Source organism: Engystomops pustulosus, chromosome 11, assembly GCF_040894005.1.
Source record: "Engystomops pustulosus chromosome 11, aEngPut4.maternal, whole genome shotgun sequence".
Taxonomy (NCBI): domain Eukaryota; kingdom Metazoa; phylum Chordata; class Amphibia; order Anura; family Leptodactylidae; genus Engystomops; species Engystomops pustulosus.
The window spans coordinates 23,843,730-23,860,317 of record NC_092421.1 but is presented as its reverse complement, the minus strand read 5'-3'; the positions used below and the strand labels follow the sequence as shown (position 1 = coordinate 23,860,317).

At 42.8% G+C, this 16,588-nt stretch overlaps 1 protein-coding gene across 1 annotated transcript in view; it reads right to left on the bottom strand.

The window, feature by feature from the left end:
- The window catches only part of PKD2L1 (polycystin 2 like 1, transient receptor potential cation channel), a 64,660-nt gene that overhangs the window by 17,280 nt on the left and 30,792 nt on the right, over nucleotides 1–16,588 (bottom strand). The window contains exons 8-14 of the mRNA XM_072130114.1: nucleotides 14,263–14,444; nucleotides 11,324–11,444; nucleotides 10,139–10,237; nucleotides 9,714–9,835; nucleotides 8,136–8,253; nucleotides 7,053–7,189; nucleotides 2,705–2,852 (exon numbers count right to left, since the gene is read on the bottom strand). Of these exons, the coding sequence (XP_071986215.1) occupies nucleotides 2,705–2,852; nucleotides 7,053–7,189; nucleotides 8,136–8,253; nucleotides 9,714–9,835; nucleotides 10,139–10,237; nucleotides 11,324–11,444; nucleotides 14,263–14,444 (927 nt within the window). The remainder of the gene's footprint in view (nucleotides 1–2,704; nucleotides 2,853–7,052; nucleotides 7,190–8,135; nucleotides 8,254–9,713; nucleotides 9,836–10,138; nucleotides 10,238–11,323; nucleotides 11,445–14,262; nucleotides 14,445–16,588) is intronic.

Below are 16,588 nucleotides of genomic sequence, written 5' to 3'. Positions count from 1 at the left end.
TGTTATCCACAAAATATACTGGCAAACTTTTACCATTTACGGATATTATTTTAGCGCTTCTTGCGCATCTGTTTACATTCCCCTCACCCGCCATATCCCAAACTTATAAGAACGCTACTACACTTAACTTGGTGCAGGCTGGGACCGAGTCTGACCCTGGGGCTGGTCATATACTGCCGACGCAGAGGATTGCGGGGCCTACCTCGGTCCAGGTCTCAAAGGCCTACTATACCTCCTCCTCCTCCCACCCCTCCTCCACCTCCTCCGAATTACCATCCGTGGCCATGGCGCCATCAGTCGGTAGCTCTAGGCACAGCAGCAGTGCCGTCGCTAAGCGACAGCAGGCGGTGCTCAAACTGCTGAGCCTAGGCGATAAAAGGCACACCGCCCAAGAGCTATTACAGGCCATTCCACATCAAACTTGTTAACTTTGTCGCCACCCTGCTGTGTAATCCACAAAATATACTGGCAAACTTTTACCATTTACGGATATTATTTCAGCGCTTCTTGCGCATCTGTTTACATTCCCCTCACCCGCCATATCCCAAACTTATAAGAACGCTACTACACTTAACTTGGTGCAGGCTGGGACCGAGTCTGACCCTGGGGCTGGTCATATACTGCCGACGCAGAGGATTGCGGGGCCTACCTCGGTCCAGGTCTCAAAGGCCTACTATACCTCCTCCTCCTCCCACCCCTCCTCCACCTCCTCCGAATTACCATCCGTGGCCATGGCGCCATCAGTCGGTAGCTCTAGGCACAGCAGCAGTGCCGTCGCTAAGCGACAGCAGGCGGTGCTCAAACTGCTGAGCCTAGGCGATAAAAGGCACACCGCCCAAGAGCTATTACAGGCCATTCCACATCAAACTTGTTAACTTTGTCACCACCCTGCTGTGTAATCCACAAAATATACTGGCAAACTTTTATCATTTACCGATATTATTTCAGCGCTTCTTGCGCATCTGTTTACATTCCCCTCACCCGCCATATCCTAAACTTATAAGAATGCTACTACACTTGATCTTATACAAAAGGTTCTTAGAAGTGCTGTTTGGGGAGTAGCCTAGAGACAGGGGCTTGGATTGGCGAAAGATCGCCTGGCAGCGGAGCGCCAGCTCCATGCCAAGATCCAACTAACATAGTTTTAACTGCAGCACCTTTAATCTACTACTAGTTCACTGCCTCCATACATGGTCCCCTTATCAAACGAGCTGTGTCAGGCAGAATTTTGGGTTGTTTTCATGGCTTCCATGTTAACTTTGTCGCCACCCTGCTGTGTAATCCACAAAATATACTGGCAAACTTTTATCATGTACCGATATTATTTGAGCGCTTCTTGCTCGCCTCCTTTGGTTCCTCTCTGCCACCCATTGGTTTGAAGCCTGAGTCCATTTAGGGTATGTCGCCATGCCACTCTCTAGCCTGCCGCTGCTGCCGCTGCCTCTGCATGCCGTCCCCTATAGTGTCAGGGTCAATTATTGGATGTTTTAGATGCTATCTAGCTTCATTCTGTCACTCTGTCATGGCCATGCTGTTGCCCATAATTTTGGCATAATGGTGCGATTAAGCAGCCTCAGAGGCATCCATGCATGCTGCCCCTGCTGTTTCCTGTCCATTTCCGTGGTGTTTCCATCCTTTTCTGAGGTTCCCAGGTGTTTGGCCAAGCTTCCCTGTGCAGAGCCTTGGTCCCCTTGAAAAATGCTCGAGTCTCCCATTGACTTCAATGGGGCTCGTTATTCGAGACGAGCACTCGAGCATCGGGAAAAGTTCGTCTCGAATAATGAGTACCCGAGCATTTTAGTGCTCGCTCATCTCTAGTACTCACCTCTGCTCCTCTTCATCTTGATCCTGGCGCTGATAGTCACTAGTCTTGACACACCGGGATCACATAGAGAAGAAAGTTATAATTAGCAGCACAGAGTGCGGGGACAAGATGTCCGGCTCTCTGGACTGGTTTTTTTAATGTTTTCTTCAGTGGTTGATTTCCTTTAAGGACAGGGGTATCTTTTACTGGGTTGCCGTTAATCACAGAATAAGGGCTGGAATCTACTCTCTACCGAGAATGGACCGATAATTGGATGCCCTTGTGCATTGTGTAGTTCGCCATAGTAACTGTGTAACTGTGCTTTTAAAGTAGTATTAGGCCGACTGCCCTACCCAATTATAGACCCAAAACAATAAGTAAATGTTGTGGGAACTGAGACGCAAATCCCTTGGTAGTTTGTGAATTTGTGTTGTAAACTGGTGCCTTGGCTGATGCCACATCCTTCTGGAGTCCGAAATTGGAAAACAATTGTGATTGTCTCTTTACACAGAGGCGGGAACTTCACAGCTTTCTGACCTTCTACAAATGGAGACGCAAGCCTTTCAACCATCCAAACCAATTCCCTACACCTTACTAAGGAGACTCAATCGGGTCAAAACAGCGTGGTCTAAAGTTAGGAATCTGTTCCTTCTTGAATAGATATACTAGTTTGGTTTTAATCCCGCATCATGTCATAAGGCTTCCTGAAAGTCAGGCTTGATGTTAAGGGAGCTTCCTTAAAAGGTTAGCTAAAAGAGGCGTGGTTTTTGTTATCGCATCATGGAAAACTTTGCACATTGACCTTCTACAATTCATTTTAGTCACAGACAAGACTAGCACTACAATTCCCACATCGGAGGAGGTGCACTCATAGCAGGCCAGGAATGACTATAAACTCACCTTTGCTATGTTGTTAGGCAGATTGTCTGTCAGGTTTGATTGCTTTATCTTGTTTGTTTCCATGTTCTCCAATTTCATTTCCACAGTTTCTACTTTTCTCATTATTCGACTAATAGACATTTCAAGTTGCTGTAATCTTCTCTGAAACCTGGAATGAAGAAGGGACCGGGCATTATTCAGTGATGGAGGAGAAAAAGTCCAGCAGCCACCAAATCCTTGTTTACAACAAAAGATGTAATACTGCAATATGATTAATTTGTGTGCCTATGTGGAAACGCTATTTAGAATGAGACTGCTAGTTGGGTCACAGATTTTGTGCAAACTAGAACACACTGACAATTTTACATGCATCTGCTTGCGGAATGCAGGGTCATAACTGCAGTGGTAGCAGCTGCTATGGGGCCCGCAGTGTCAGGGGACCCGTAATCTGACACCGGCGCCGATCGATGCTATGGCAGCCCTGGGGTTCGGTGAGGACCCCAGAGCTGCCTGCAGGCAGTGCCTGAAAGATGGCGTCGATGATGTCATCTTAAAGGCACAGTGCCAGCCTCTGTACGTGCGTAGGCTGACACTGCTAATACCCTGCAATACATCAGTATAGCAGAGTATTATATCAGATGATATATTGTTCATGTCCCATGGTGGAAACAGTAAAAAAGTGAAAAAAATATCTTATTCAATAAAAAATAAAGCAATAAATCAATAAAAATGCCCATAAGCCCCATAACATATAAAGAGACATATAACACAAAAAAAAAGTCTAAATCATAACACAAACCCCACATATATAGTATCACCGCATCCGTAACGACTCGTATAATAAAAGTAATTCATCTTGATCCTGCATATCGAACCCGCACGTTGAATGCTCTAAAAAAACTGTAAAAAAAACCTGTCAAAAATTATGATTTTTACCTATTGAATCCCACAAAAAAATGCAATAAAAAGTGATCAAAAAAATATATGTACTCCAGAATGATACTGTTGCAAAGTACAACATTTCCCACAAAAAACAATCCATCACCCAGCTCTGTAGCCAAAAACGTAACAATGTTATGCCACTTGGAAGATGGCAATGCAAAAATGACAGATTTTTCCCCACATTAGGGTTTTATTAGGCCGTACTGACCCATGGAATAAAGATAACATGATTATTAGGCTTTATGGTGAGCATAAAAAAAAAAGTTACAAAATCCAGTACAGAATTGATGCTTTTCTACTCTTGCCCTAAAAAAAAAAAAGTTCCTAAATTTTCAACAATAGGGGATACCAAACCCAAAATCGGAACACTGGAAAAAGCATCTCGTCCCGCAAAAAAAATGCCCAATAACAAAAAAGCCAAAATTTTAAAGCCTACAAAAGGGACCAATGAGGAAACTAAAATTCTGGCATATGCAGGGCGCTCCCTACATCCTGCGCCTCGCTGTGTGCCCCTAAAACAAGTAACGACCATATGTGAGGGGTCTCTGTACTTGGGAGAAATTGCATAATAAATTGTAAGGTGGGTTTTCTCTTTTCATCTTTTGGAAATGTGTAAATTTTAGGGCTAAATGAGCGTATAACCGACAAAATTTGACCATTCTAAATTTCACCTCCTAAAAGTTGTTTCTGATAGTTTTAGGGGTGCAGATTTGAAAATGGGTTGGTTATATAGGGGGGTTTTGATGTTGGATATGTAAAATTACATTCAAACAGTATTTATCCGCAAAAGAGTAAATTCTGAAAATACAGAAAATCGCTATTCAATTTGTAAGCCGCGTGACCTCAAAATAAATTATCCAGCCAAAGATGATAAAAATGTAAAGTAGACAAATGGGAAATGTTATTCAGCAACTTATTTAGGTGATAAATCTATCTGCCTGAAAGCGTGATGATTTCGAATTTCAAAAATGGCAATTTTTTTTTTTTTTTTTGGAAATAAACGCAAAACTTATCAGCCACAATTTACCACTACATTGAATTACAACATGTGAGGAAAAAACGATCTCAGAATCTCTTTGATAAGTAACAGTGTTCAAAAGTTCTAACCATATAAAGCGACGCAAGTCAGAATCCAAAAAATTAGGCTGAGCCTTAAGCTTAAAAATGGCTGCGTACATAAGGGGTTAAAGACATGACTACTCCCTATTTTTTAAAGGTGAGCCTAACGCCTCTGCCTTGTTGTGCGCGTGAGAGGAAAACTACAAACTACTGTCCCGCTGGTACAGAATTCCCCTCATGCTCAATAAGATTTATCCGGAGGTCTTGTGCGGTGTGGAGGTGGGCTCGATTCGGCATATTTGGTGAAGCTGCTCAGTGCTCCAGCCTTTCTGGACTGCAGTCTTTGACAAATCAGTCAATCGTAAGGCAGTTCCGATCTCTCCGCAGCTGACACTCCTCTCGGTGCTACCGGGCACCATCTCCTCGGTTAAGAGAGATCTGCTTTGCTGCTTCTTTGCGGCAGCGTGAACTGTAATACACAAGTGCAAGACACTGGAAGAGCCCCCTCCCTCCTTCGATTGTGGAATGGCAGCAGGAAATCCGGTTCATACAAAGGATTGAGAAGATGGTGGCCAGGGACTCTGCGGACCCGGACAAGATGACCACGACATGGGCCCCTTGGGAGGTCTACCAAAATTCGTCAGCCTTTCAAAATGTATTCCTGTAAGTAACGTGATTCTATATACCACTGAACGCCACTGGGGTAGCACTGGACGATCTGGTGGGCCATGCAGGGGGAAGGGGTTCCCTTTCCTCTTCCTATCCTTTCCCTCCCCCCTTCCATTCTTTTCCCTTCCCCTTCCTATCCTTTCCTTCTTATCCTTTCCCTTCCCCTTTGTTTCCTTTCCCTTCCTCTCCTTTCCCTTCCCCTTACGATCCTTTCCCCTTCCCCTTTCTTTCCTTGATCGCTCTTTTTGGCTTTCGTACTGACAATCCACCCAAACAGAGTATCTGCCACACCCACATCAGAGCCTCTCACGACATTACAGTATCTATCAGTCATTCATTCAGACAACTGATTTTACCATGACGGATATTTACTGTCACATATCATGATCTGTGCCCCTTATGGCTCTTTCCACCAGGTCCTGCGTGACCAAAACGTTGGGTGATTATCCTCGTCTTTGTTAAAATTGTCCAGTAAATTTTGATTATATATATATTTAAAGGTGAGCCTAGAAACTCTCCCCCCATGAGGGGAAGTATACAAAAGGAAATCCAATCACCCTGCTCCAATGATTGATGTTTTACAGCTCTTGCTTCTGTGACCCACGAAGACCGCGATTTGCTGCAATGTCCCGGGATCTTTCACACTTCTGGCGAGGAAAGTAGTCTGAAAGATACCTCAATGGACTGGAGAGCCAGAGAAAGGTGGGCGTAATTATCCTGTTTCCTGTCCTGGCCGTGTCACTACAGAACCCCTTTTAATAAAACTACCCAGTTGTCCTTTTTCAAGGCAGTTCTCACTCCGGGTGGAACTGTAACAACCACTGCCACCTTCTCTGATGGATCCATTTGCAAGACTTGGAGAGATCCATAATAGTGAGCGCGTAACTACTGCAGAATAATAGAAATTAGATGGTTGGGAAAGTATGGGCCTGATGGGGATTTTTATTGGTTGCAATTGTGTGATTACCATGTAGACTGTAGTTTTGGACTCCCGAATCACCTGCTTATGAAGTTTCCCCTTCATCCTCTGTCAAACCCCCGGTTAAATTGCTGTAACAAAAGATTGTTTTACTTTATTGGGGCTCATTTACTAAGGGTCTGCGGACCGCATTTTCATCGGGTTTCCCAATGATTTCCGTTTTGCGCCGCATTTAACAGGGGATTTTGACGCACGCGATCTGATTTTGGCGCATTGGTGCCGGCTTGCACGCAACAGAAATTGGGGGACGGGATGTCAGGCAACCCGACGGATTCTGACTACAAACGGATTTAACATTGGAAATTGTGTCGCAAGACATGGACTTACGTGCACCAGGAAGGACCTCGGCGGGGAAGTGACGGATGCAGGAACTTGGGCGCACGAGCTACGTGAATCGCGCCGGACTTCCTCCTCGTCGGACCATCCGGACCAGGTAAGTAAATTTGCCCCATTCTTTCTATAGTAGTAGGATGTTATGAGCCTATTTATCCTTGAAGGGGGACATGCAGATATTAATATACAAAGTGTTGTCTATTATTTTGATATTGTGGTCACTTTGTGTTCCAGTCATGTGTTGCTTTTGAGATGTTATTCTCCCTTTTAGTAGTATTTGTCTTAATTGCTCAAAATATAGTTACCACAAAACAAAAAAACAATTGTGATTGTCAGCATGAGTTATACCAGAACCCCCCTCCAAAATAACGTAATAAAGCTTTGTACATTGTGAATTCTTCTTGTGAAACCCAGCTTGGCTTAGTGGACAGGTCATTCCTCAGGTCCGATAAGTTCACCACTGTGTCCAGATCTGAGTTCCCTTGTGATCTACCCAAGTTCTCAATTTCAGCATTTAGAGCCAGCTGTAACAAGAACAAATATAATTTATTATAGCAACAATATAAAAAAATATGCTTGACATGAATTATTATGTATGTGCTTATTTCTTTAGGGAGAAACAGAATAACACCTACCCCCTAATACTTCTATAATAGTCTCCTCTTCAAAATGACACCTAAACTGTGTTTCTTGGTGCATGGGAAAGGAAGAAGAGGGAGCTGACTAATGCAATGGATATGGGCAGCAATTTGGAAAAGAGGGGCTCATGTAAGGAAAGCGCCATTAAAGGGAACCTGTCAACCGTATGGACTGGAGGTTTAGCGTATTCCCAAATTGCATTGTATGATTTTTAAGCGATTGGTGTTAAAACCCCAAACTTTATACTTTCCTTGTTCCCTTCAGCGCCGGTTTGTTGCATGAAGTGAAGCAGGCAAAGTACACCCCTTCTTCACTGCACAAGCACCATAGTTATGGCACCGAAGCAATGAAGGCGGGGCATTATATCGGCTTCATCTGCCGCATTGTGAGAGGAGGCACCGGCGTGGGATCTTCCGCCGTCATTCCATTGTGCTTCATTGGACTCACATCTAGGTAATTTCTAAAATTTTTCTCCACGTACAGATTTCAAACGGGTGGATTTTGGACCCAAAATCACAGGTCCATCTATTTCACTTAGTTTCCCAAATTGACCTGATGGGTCCTTTTTTATAGACATGAGAAATCGGGGCCAATAATTCTAAAGGCAATAGTCTCATTAAATAGATAGAATTCAGAGTTTGATGATATTTCAGATGATGATAATTGGATAATATTTGTATAAATAATCAATTTTTTGGTTCAAGAATAAATATAGATTTTATTTCATGGAAAAAAATCGAACATCCCATAAAAACCCTCTCTCATTTTTAAAGAAACTCGGTAGTAACTTGTACATTTTAACTTTTTGCTAAAAGCTCATTTGATACATACTCTATTTTTCTCCAGGATATCTCTCATTTTACTCTGTTCATCTTCATCCAAAATCCGGTTCCCGTCCTGGTCAAATCTGGAAAAGGCAGCTGTAATTTCATGATCATCATGGCCCATCCTTTAAAGTAGGAAAACATTTCTTTGTAATCTAATTTATCAACATTACATATTTGTATTATTTTGAATTTTTCCTGGTTTCTGGCCTCTTCTGAGGATGATATTGTTGGAATATCAATGAAACAAGGAAATGAATCCTGACATAGTCAATGCTGAAGATTCCAAAGTTAATGGCTAGAGGCAGCAGCAGGACTGAAGATGGATTTCTCAATGTAATCCTTGTTGTGTGGATAAGGATTTTAGCAAAAGATTTTATAACTTCTCAAAACACATTTTAAGTACAGGCAGTGCCCTGACTTAAGAACACCCGACTTACAGACATACTTTAGCCCCAATGTCAGCGTTACCAAAAGTACCTGCAATGAGGCCTATTGCCTACATGTGAGTGTGATGCAATTTACTCCATGCGATTGTCCTGCCAGAACTCTTAGAGACTGCAGAGTTCAGTCCCTGTCTCTAAGCGGTTGGGCCAGACATTCAGGCAAGCTTATGATGCGACTGCGATGTGAGTAAATTGCATCACACTCACTTGTGGGCAAAAAGGGTACCTGTCACCAGATTGACTAACAAGCTTAATAACAAGATCCCATAGCACTATACTAACATCTGCCCCCATGTCTTTGGCTAAAAAAGGCATAGTTCCTATTCCCAGAAAATAAAGTTTGTAAGCTTACCTGGCGCCCTTTCTTCTTTGTAGGAGCATTGTGTCCCAAAGGTGTGTTCTACTCATGCAAGGCTGTGTATCTCTCACCTTAAGGTCTGCAAGGTCAGACAGTAGGTGTACACCTTATGGAGAGATTGCCAGTTTAGGCCACCTTAAAGGCATGTGGAGACTTAAAGCCATAGATCCTCCTCTAGGGAATTAGGGAAGTATACAAAAACGTTTTCCAAGATGTTAAATGGAAGACAATGCCACACCATATCCTTCGACTTCTTGTAGGTCATACTTGGTGTTAAGGGGGCTGCCTTTCAGGGTAGCAAAAGGAGGCATTGTTTTCCATTTAACACCTTGAAACACGTTTTTTCCCTTTGAGTCATCCTCTGCCCTGCACGGGAGGAGGGAGAGGGTAGAGCAGATATGAGATGAGCGATACATGGCCTTGCATGAATGGCACATGCCCTTGGGACACCCAGCTCCTTCAGGCAGGGTGCTTACAAACTTTGTTTTCTGTGGATAGGAACTATGCATTTTTTTTAGCTAAAATCACTGTGGGCACTAGTTAGTATAGTGCTATGAGAACTTATTAGTGAATCTGGTGACTGGTTCCCTTTTAAGCTTTATAATTTATCCTTGTTCACATGACATCCCACAATTCTCACAGGGCCCAAAAATGATTTGTTTTGAGAACAAACCTACAGAACTTATTCTGTACATAACCCGGGGACTACCTGTAATACAAATGACATTATTATATGGGCCTTTTTTGATTGACATGTTGCTAACATATTTGTATCACTCACTCTTTTAGGCTGTTCTTGAACTCTTCAAATGACATTTCTTTGGAGCCATTCTGCAATGCTTTTTGTACATCTGATATGCGCTCCTTTTTCAGTTTCAGCTTCATAAGTGTCTTCTTGTAACCCTAAAATAATACAAAGGACAAATAAGACCTTACTGTGTGGAACCTGACACATTATTCAATTATCCCCAATATGTGATGCTTTTTGTCATCAAAACGGAGGAACTTGGCTAAACCCAAACGCACCCCTATCATAGGTCAGTACAGGATGCCATTCATATCCATACTGTGAAAGTTACCGTAGACAGAGGTTTATGGATTGAAGCAAATATGTTCTGTTGTACAAGTAACAATATTTAGTGTTTTCTTATATGTTAACATGTTATAGATGGGACCAAAGGAAACCCGATCCAGCGCTTCCCATACCTGCTTTAAGATGTCCGAAAACTGCAGCTCATTTTTCTGATTGGAAAGCTCTTCTTTTACTTCTGAATATGTGTCATTGATAATAGCCAAAAACATGTTCTAAAAGGTAAAATCGCATACAGAATTAAAGTTCAATTTGATCTATTGTGTTATGTAATAAGCATACGGCAATAAGCATACGTTTACGTGGCGTTTGCACTGACATGGCACTTGCATGGCATTTCGGTGGCGTTTGCGTTGTGTTTACATTTACGTGCTGCTTGCGTGTGCTTTGCAACATATCTATGCTCACGTGTCGCTTGCATCATGTTTACATTTAAGTTTACATTCCATTTAAGTTTTCATCATATTTGTGTAGCGTTCGCATCGCAATTACATTCATGTGCCGTTTGCGTCACATTTGTGTTTATTGTTACGCGGCATTTGCGGGTGTTTGCGCTTCCGTTTACATGCAGTTTCCATTTGTCATATTTGCGGTTTAAGTAGCATTTGCATCGCATTTGCAGTTATGTGGCATTTGTGTTTACGTCATGATTGTGTTTACGTTTATATTCCACTTGCATCACTTTTGCGTTTACATTTCATTTGCGTCATTTGTAACTTTTTGTGCTTTTGTAATCACGGTGTAAACACAATGTTCACTGAACATTAGCAGAATATTAACACGTGAACACAACATGTAGATGAGCACAGAAAGATCCCACACTCTCTGTCACTGATTAGACAATAATAGAGAAGTTTAGCATAATACACTCCTCTACCTCTAGAAAGAAAATTCAAAGTGTCCCTGAATCATGTGTGCAGCCTTTCCTACCTCTGACAGCTGTTTGAAAAGACCGAGAAACTGGTACAAGTGCTGCAGCCTCTCTGTGTTTACATTGGTATACAAAGTATTGATGGTACAGGGTATTGCAGTCTTGTTATATTTCAGTGAACAGGACAAATTTGCAATACCCTGACCTGCCGCTACTATACAGACTGCTTGTGGTGGACAGACCAAGTACCATCAACCACTGAAACCAGTTGTACAATCTCTAATCAACCCGGAGCATGTAACTAATGATAACAATGATAGAAGCACACCTCTAATAAACGTATTGTTCAAGTATTATATAACCATAATATTTATAGTTTGTGCATATTGTCATATGGCTATAATATAACCGAGACAGGGTGCAAGCTTACCAGTAACACAAAGAACACAAAGAAAACGTAGGTGACAAAGTAAATGGGTCCCAAAATCCTGTTTGCGTTGTCAATGGCATCATAGTCAAAATCTCCCAAAATAATTCGAAACTGGGTGAATCTTGGAGAAAAAAATCAGATGGAACAATGTTATCAGATATTAATGCGAGCTTGACAATAAGTCTGAATTCTAAGGGTGTAAGTTTAGTTGCAGGGCATGAAGTATGAGGGCTATAACACTCAGGTCAGTGTGAATCCTAGAGTGTGCACAATGTAGAGCAGTGATTTTCAACCTTTTTTGAGCCGCGGCACACTTTTTAAACTTAGAAAATCCTGAGGCACACCACCAACCAAAATAGCACAAAATGACACTAAAACAGTCATAAAAGGCCTCCCTTTACTAATAAAAAGGCCCTAGCGGCCTCCCTTTACTAATAAAAAGCCCCTGGCGGCCTCCCTTTACTAATAAAAAGCCCCTGGCGGCCTCCCTTTACTAATAAAAAGCCCCTGGCGGCCTCCCTTTACTAATAAAAAGCCCCTGGCGGCCTCCCTTTACTAATAAAAAGCCCCTAGCTGCCTCCCTTTACTAATAAAAAGCCCCTAGCTGCCTCCCTTTACTAATAAAAAGCCCCTAGATGCCTCCCTTTACTAATAAAAAGGCCCTAGCTGCCTCCCTTTACTAATAAAATGCCCCTAGATGCCTCCCTTTACTAATAAAAAGCCCCTAGCTGCCTCCCTTTACTAATAAAAAGCCCCTAGCTGCCTCCCTTTACTAATAAAAAGCCCCTAGCAGCCTCCCTTTACTAATAAAAAGGCCCTAGCAGCCTCCCTTTACTAATAAAAAGGCCCTAGCTGCCTCCCTTTACTAATAAAAAGCCCCTAGCAGCCTCCCTTTACTAATAAAAAGGCCCTAGCTGCCTCCCTTTACTAATAAAAAGCCCCTAGCAGCCTCCCTTTACTAATAAAAAGGCCCTAGCTGCCTCCCTTTACTAATAAAAAGCCCCTAGCTGCCTCCCTTTACTAATAAAAAGCCCCTAGCTGCCCCCCTTTACTAATAAAAAGGCCCTAGCAGCCTCCCTTTACTAATAAAAAGCTCCTAGCTGCCCCCCTTTACTAATAAAAAGGCCCTAGCTGCCTCCCTTTACTAATAAAAAGGCCCTAGCTGCCTCCCTTTACTAATAAAAAGCCCCTAGCTGCCTCCCTTTACTAATAAAAAGCCCCTAGCAGCCTCCCTTTACTAATAAAAAGCCCCTAGCTGCCCCCCTTTACTAATTAAAAGACCCTAGCGGTCTCCCTTTACAAATTAAGAGCCCGTGGCGGCCTCCCTTTACAAATTAAGAGCCCGTAGCGGCCTCTCTTTACTAGTTAAAAGGCCCTAGAGCCCCCCCTTTACTAATTAAAAGGCCCTAGAGCCCCCCCTTTACTAATTAAAAGGCCCTAGAGACCCCCCTTTGCTAATAAAAAGGCCCTAGAGGCCCCCCTTTACTAATTAAAAGGCCCTAGAGGCCCCCCTTTACTAATTAAAAGGCCCTAGAGCCCCCCCTTTACTAATTAAAAGGCCCTAGAGCCCCCCCTTTACTAATTAAGAGCCCCTAGCGGACCCCCTTAACAAATAAAAAGCCCCAGCCTACCTTTACTAATAAAAACAAAGACCCTAGCTGCCTTCCCTATACAAATAATAACCCTATATACTTACCCTTGATGTCTTCTTCCGCGTACCTTCACTCCTAATGGCGATCCGCTCACCTTCTGTAGCTCCTGCACCGCGCGCCTCTGGTCACGTGACTTACGCGACCTGACGTCAGGTCGCGTCAGTCACGTGACATGGGCCGCGCGGTGCAGGAGCTACAGAAGATGGGCGGATCGCCGACGCGGGGCTTGGAGGTAAGTATGGGGCATAAATAAGGGGCCGCGGCGGCAGCTCGATATCGGGGCAGCTTAGTTCGGGGAACTTTCCCCCGCGGCACACTCAACCTTGTGTCGCGGCACACTAGTGTGCCGCGGCACACAGGTTGAAAATCATTGTAGAGGATGGGACTCGTAGTTTTTGTCATGTAGGAACCATGACATCACTGTGCATATTATGATGCTTTATGGTCTCTGGTCCTGCTTTAAAGGTGATGGTAAATATTGTGGCGCATCGGCGAACGAAAACCCGACGGATTCGGAGAAACCGCCGCATTTAAAAAAAAAAAAGTGTTGCGGGACTCGCGCTTACCTTCACTTGATCCGGCTTGGTGAAGATCAGTGCATTCCGGGGAATTTCAGCGCAGCAGCGCCACCTGGTGGACGTCGGAGGAACAACCCTAGTGAGTCCCGCCGGACCCGAAACCGCAGAGAACGCACCGCTGGATCGCGAATGGACCGGGTAAGTAAATCTGCCCCATTGCATTGTTTCCATACATCTGCAATGTGTTCTTCACACATATTGTTCTTAACATACTATTGTGAAGAACACCGTTAGGCACGCGTGTCTTCGGATAAGTTAGCAGATGTACGGAAACATCTGCAATGTGTTCTTCACTGTGTTCTTCACTTAAATGATCCTGTGTTCACTGTGCTCACTGTTTTCATTGTATTCTTCACATTTCTTCACTGTGTTTCGTTAAGTAAATGCCGCCGAGATACTCGTCCGAGCAACGAGCCGTTTCGAGTACGCTAATACTCGAACAAGCATCAAGCTCGGACGAGTATACTCGCTCATCTCTACTCATCACTACTTGCACATTGACCATGTGATATGTTTATTACATGTTACAGATACAGAAAATAAAACTCTTGTAACATCCTAAAACTAAGCACAAAGGATAATTGATACAGCAGTAACACTTGTAACATGTATTGTAATCTATGTTTATAGCCAATATGAGCTCTGAAAAAGGGTAATAGAGCGTCTAATGTAATTGTGTAAATCCCCATTAAAAAATATGTTTACTTACATGCACTTTACAAATGTGCTGAAGTTTTCCACTTGGGTTCCAAACAGAAGATATCCCAGCTGGGCATAGGCAAAAAAGACTATGAAGAACATGATGGCAAAGCCTAATATATCCTTTGCACAACGAGCAAGAGTGGATGAAAGCTGTGTCATTGTCTTATTGAAGCTAATGTATTTGAAGATCTGGGGAGCAATGACAATAAACGATATTGTAACAAGCCGCAGATAGATATAATTTCCTTGACATCTAAGGTCTTTCAGTTTTATGCAGTTATGGCCCATGCTAGCAGCTCTATTGAACCAAATCATCTGAAAACCAATTGTATTTTACATGGTTTTTTTTTTCATTCTTTGTACTTGACTTTAGGAAGATTAACACTTCTGTATCCATGTCTATTTATAAAGAGGAGACAGAGTGGGGGAGCAGTGACAGTAGCTGGAATGGACATCTGATAGCTAAACATCACTGTCCATTTGCTCTGGCCAGATCTGTACAACACAGAACGACAAGCTTCATGTGATCTGTAAGATGAGATTCCTACCATTATTTTGCTATTAAAAGCTGAAGATATGGGGGTCGCGTTTGACACTTCCCCATTCAGCCTCTAAAAGTGATTAATCTCTGGCAAAAGAAGACTCTACTTTGTTCATTTGCAAATGATCTTAGAGGTGTCTTTTTTTTATGAGAGCAAGATAATCTACCACTAATCTAAAGCAAAAGTAAGCTACAGATCGTCATATCGTCCTCTTCACCTTGATCCTAGTGCTGGTCTTCTTTAAAGAGGTATTCCCATCTGGGCACTTACATCAATCTGCCATACATAAACATTTCTTCAATTGGATGTTAATTAAAAAAATGTTCCTGTGTGAAGATAATTTCTCATAAATGTAGTCATGTTGTCCCTTAGAAACCAGATAGCTTCCTCGGATACGACCATGTCACACTCTGGCAGCGGTGGCCAGACATGCGCTATAGAGTCCTGCCTGACCACCAGGATTCAGCAATCATTACCACGGGACGGCTGTGCGACATGTAGTAACTCCCGGACATTTTATATACAATAACCTTTTGTTTCTTTGTGCACTCAATCCATCAGACGTGGCCGTATCCAAGGAAGCCATCTCGTTTCTAAGGGACCATATCACTACATTTATGAGAAATTATCTTCACACAGGAACATTTAAAAAAAAAAAAAAAATCTCATTGAAGAAATGTTTACATATGACAGATTAATGAAACTGAATGTAAGTGGCCAGATGAGAATACCCCTTTAAGCTTGACACACTGGGATCGCTGGAAAAATAGAGTTAGAAAAAAACAGCCCGGAGTGCGGGAATGCAAAGTACAGCGATCCCTGTGTGTCAAGAGTAAAGAAGACCTGTGCCAGGATTGAGGTGAAGAGGACGATAGGAGAGTATGTTTAGTTTAATTTTGCTTTATACTAGGGGGTAGATTTCCTTTAAAGGAAAATCTACCACTAGCTGGTTGACATATTAAACTACAAATGGTTACCTACGCTCCTCTTGATGTTGATCCTGTTGCTGTCCTTCTCTAAGCTTCACACGGCAGGATCACCCAGAAAAGAAACTTATAATTAGCAGCTCAGAGCACAGGGACAAGATGTCCGGTGTTTCGGGCTGCTAATTATGCACATCCCCGCACCTCGCTCCCCCATGCTGGTAGAGGGAGGTGACGTCACGCAGGAGGCATGCATAATTAGTAGCCTGGAGAGCCGTATGTCTCGTCCCTGCGCTTCAGGCGTCTAATTATACATTTCTTTTCTAGGTGATCCCAAAGGTGATGCCCAAAACTACCGAAGGACAGCACCAGGATCAAGAGGAGCGTAGGTAAGTATTTGTAATGGTTGGACTCCTTCTGTCAGCACCTGTTCAATGCAACTATGGTGTGCAGGTTAGTTTATATGTCTGCGGGCCTGTAGAAGAGCTCTGACTTCTTTGATTTTTAGATCCTGCCACAGACCTGGTCTGTTTTGCCACATATACTTATTGCAGTGTATTATTGAAACAATAAATTGCTGAGGTCCCCTAAACACTCAAACATTTGCCCCTTTTAACATGCTGTAAAAATAATCTGTAAAAACACATATTTACCAAAGGATAGCCGGGACGTGAGGATTAGCCCAAAAAAGGGCTATCCTCACGTCCCATTCATCCACCTACCACCCGTTCTACCTTTATAGGTAGAATCGTGGTGGTAGGTCCCCTTTAATGCAATAATTATGTGTTATTAATCATTATATTATTAATCAATAAAGATGGTAAAGAAGTTTTCTATTATAACCCCCCCTAAAAATAATGCAAACAAT